General features: G+C 44.1%; 1 gene segment (V, D, J or C); it reads right to left on the reverse strand.

Moving 5' to 3' along the window:
* Positions 1–1,117: 1,117 nt before the first annotated feature.
* LOC119516026 lies at positions 1,118–1,630 on the reverse strand. The segment is given in 2 exon segments: positions 1,118–1,479; positions 1,563–1,630. Coding segments are annotated over 2 exon segments (429 nt in total).
* Positions 1,631–1,953: the final 323 nt, after the last annotated feature.

The following is a 1,953-nucleotide window of genomic DNA, read 5'->3' on the forward strand; positions in this document are numbered from 1 at the left end:
TGGGTTGGATCCCAGTAGGTGCACATAGGCCCTAACAACCAGCAACAGGAATTATCATTCCTTAAACACAAGGTCCACCAAGGAGAAATCTATTTCCCATTCAGAGGTGCTGGGTGTTGTGGAGGCAGCTGGAGACATCCTCAGACTCTCAGGATGGTCTGGAACATTATGTCCGAGCACATGTCTAAGAGGCTCTGTTCTCCATTAGAGGATGTAATATCAGCTACATCTGCAGAAACCTGTGGTCATGCAGGTAGGATTAGGAGTGTGACTGTTATTCCTGATGACCCTTCCTGTTTCCCAGAAGTCTGTGACACACTTACATTTTCTTCATATTGAAATACTTGATAATTCCATGGTAAAAGAACACAAAGGTAAATGATTGACTAATGCGCCAATGAAAATTAAAATAAAATAAATTCACTGATTAATTGTAAATGGTTTGAGAGATACTATTTGTATACATGAAAAATAAACATTCTGAGTCCACTATTTTAATCTTAAAATTTGTCCTTTTAATGCCTTTATTGAAAACCTGTGTGCAGCATGTGTGTGTAAAAATCATATCATCTTATGCAATAGAAAGAGAATTAATAAGTGATTTTAAGTAAGCAAAGAGACCTGGTCCTTGATACCACAACATGTGTAGAGAACAATTTGAAGCCCCCAAAAGCTGTCCCTGAGACCATGCCAGGTTTTTCCTCATTCTCCCACTTCCACCTGGGGACACAAGCTCTACCAGATGGTGGGGAAGATCTACCTTTCATGGACTTTCTCAGGAAATTGACAAGTTCAGAGAACTAACTTCACAAGGTAGGTGGAAAACAAGTTTTGCTTAAAGTTTCAGTTATATATAGAATAAAGGGCAGATTGGAATAAAAATATAAAAACACATGTAATAACATTTTAAAATCTGTACTTTGCTTGGATCTTGGATACATCACAGCATTTCTTAGAAAATATGCAAAGGCAGTTCTCGGGTTTACATATTGTGAAGCAAGGAGAGGGTATCACAGGAAAAGTCAGGAAACTTCTCCCAGTCTCTTTATGCCCCTGCTCCTGAGGATGGGCCCTGCACACCCCCTGGTGGTCACGAGTGCCCCCTTCAGCCCAGCCCCTACTGTGCCCTCAGGGGAGGTTTCTGTCTGGGCTCATCCTGACTTCCTCTCACTGTGTCTTTCGCACAGTAATACATGGCTGCGTCCTCGGTTCTCAGGCTGCTCAGTTGTAAATAAACTACATTCTTGGTGGTGTCCCTGGTGATGCTGAGTCGGGACTGAAGAGTTGGGTTGAAGTATGTGTTTCCATCATATCTTATCAAGCCAACCCACTCCAGCCCCTTTCCTGGAACCTGGCGGATCCAGTTCACACCATAGCTGGTTAAAGAGAATCCAGAGATAGAGCAGGTGAGGGACAGGGTCTGCGAGGGCTTCACCAGGCCAGGTCCAGACTCCTTCAGCTGCACCTGGGACAGGACACCTGAAGACAAGGAGAACCATAGTGAGTCATGTACTCAGATTCATCTTCCCCATTACCTTCACATCTGAATCCCAGACACACACATTTTGGAGCTGCCATAAGGAAAAGGAAGAACCAACAAGTTTTCATGTTCTTGTGGATAAGGTCCATTGTCCCCAGGAAATATCCAGACAGAGGTAGAACCTGAATTTAAGTATATATGTGCTGTGGTTTCAACTGTGTGCCCATCTGGTGATTTGCATTAGGGAGGTAGCTCTCTATTAAAATGAAAGGGGATAAGGGGAGGTCCTTGTCTTAGAGGCACCCAAGGAAGGATGCTGGGTGAGCCCTGGGAGAACACAGTCCTTTTCCTGTGGGGCCCCCTTACCAAGTGTAGGTTCCTTTACTTGCAGGCAGCAAATGTGTGAAATGAGCTGGTCAGGAGTCAGATTTGGCCAAGGATCAAGGACAGCTCTGGGAATGTGTTCATTGTGC

Source organism: Choloepus didactylus, chromosome 19 (genome assembly GCF_015220235.1).
Source record: "Choloepus didactylus isolate mChoDid1 chromosome 19, mChoDid1.pri, whole genome shotgun sequence".
In the NCBI taxonomy this organism is placed as follows: Eukaryota; Metazoa; Chordata; class Mammalia; order Pilosa; family Megalonychidae; genus Choloepus; species Choloepus didactylus.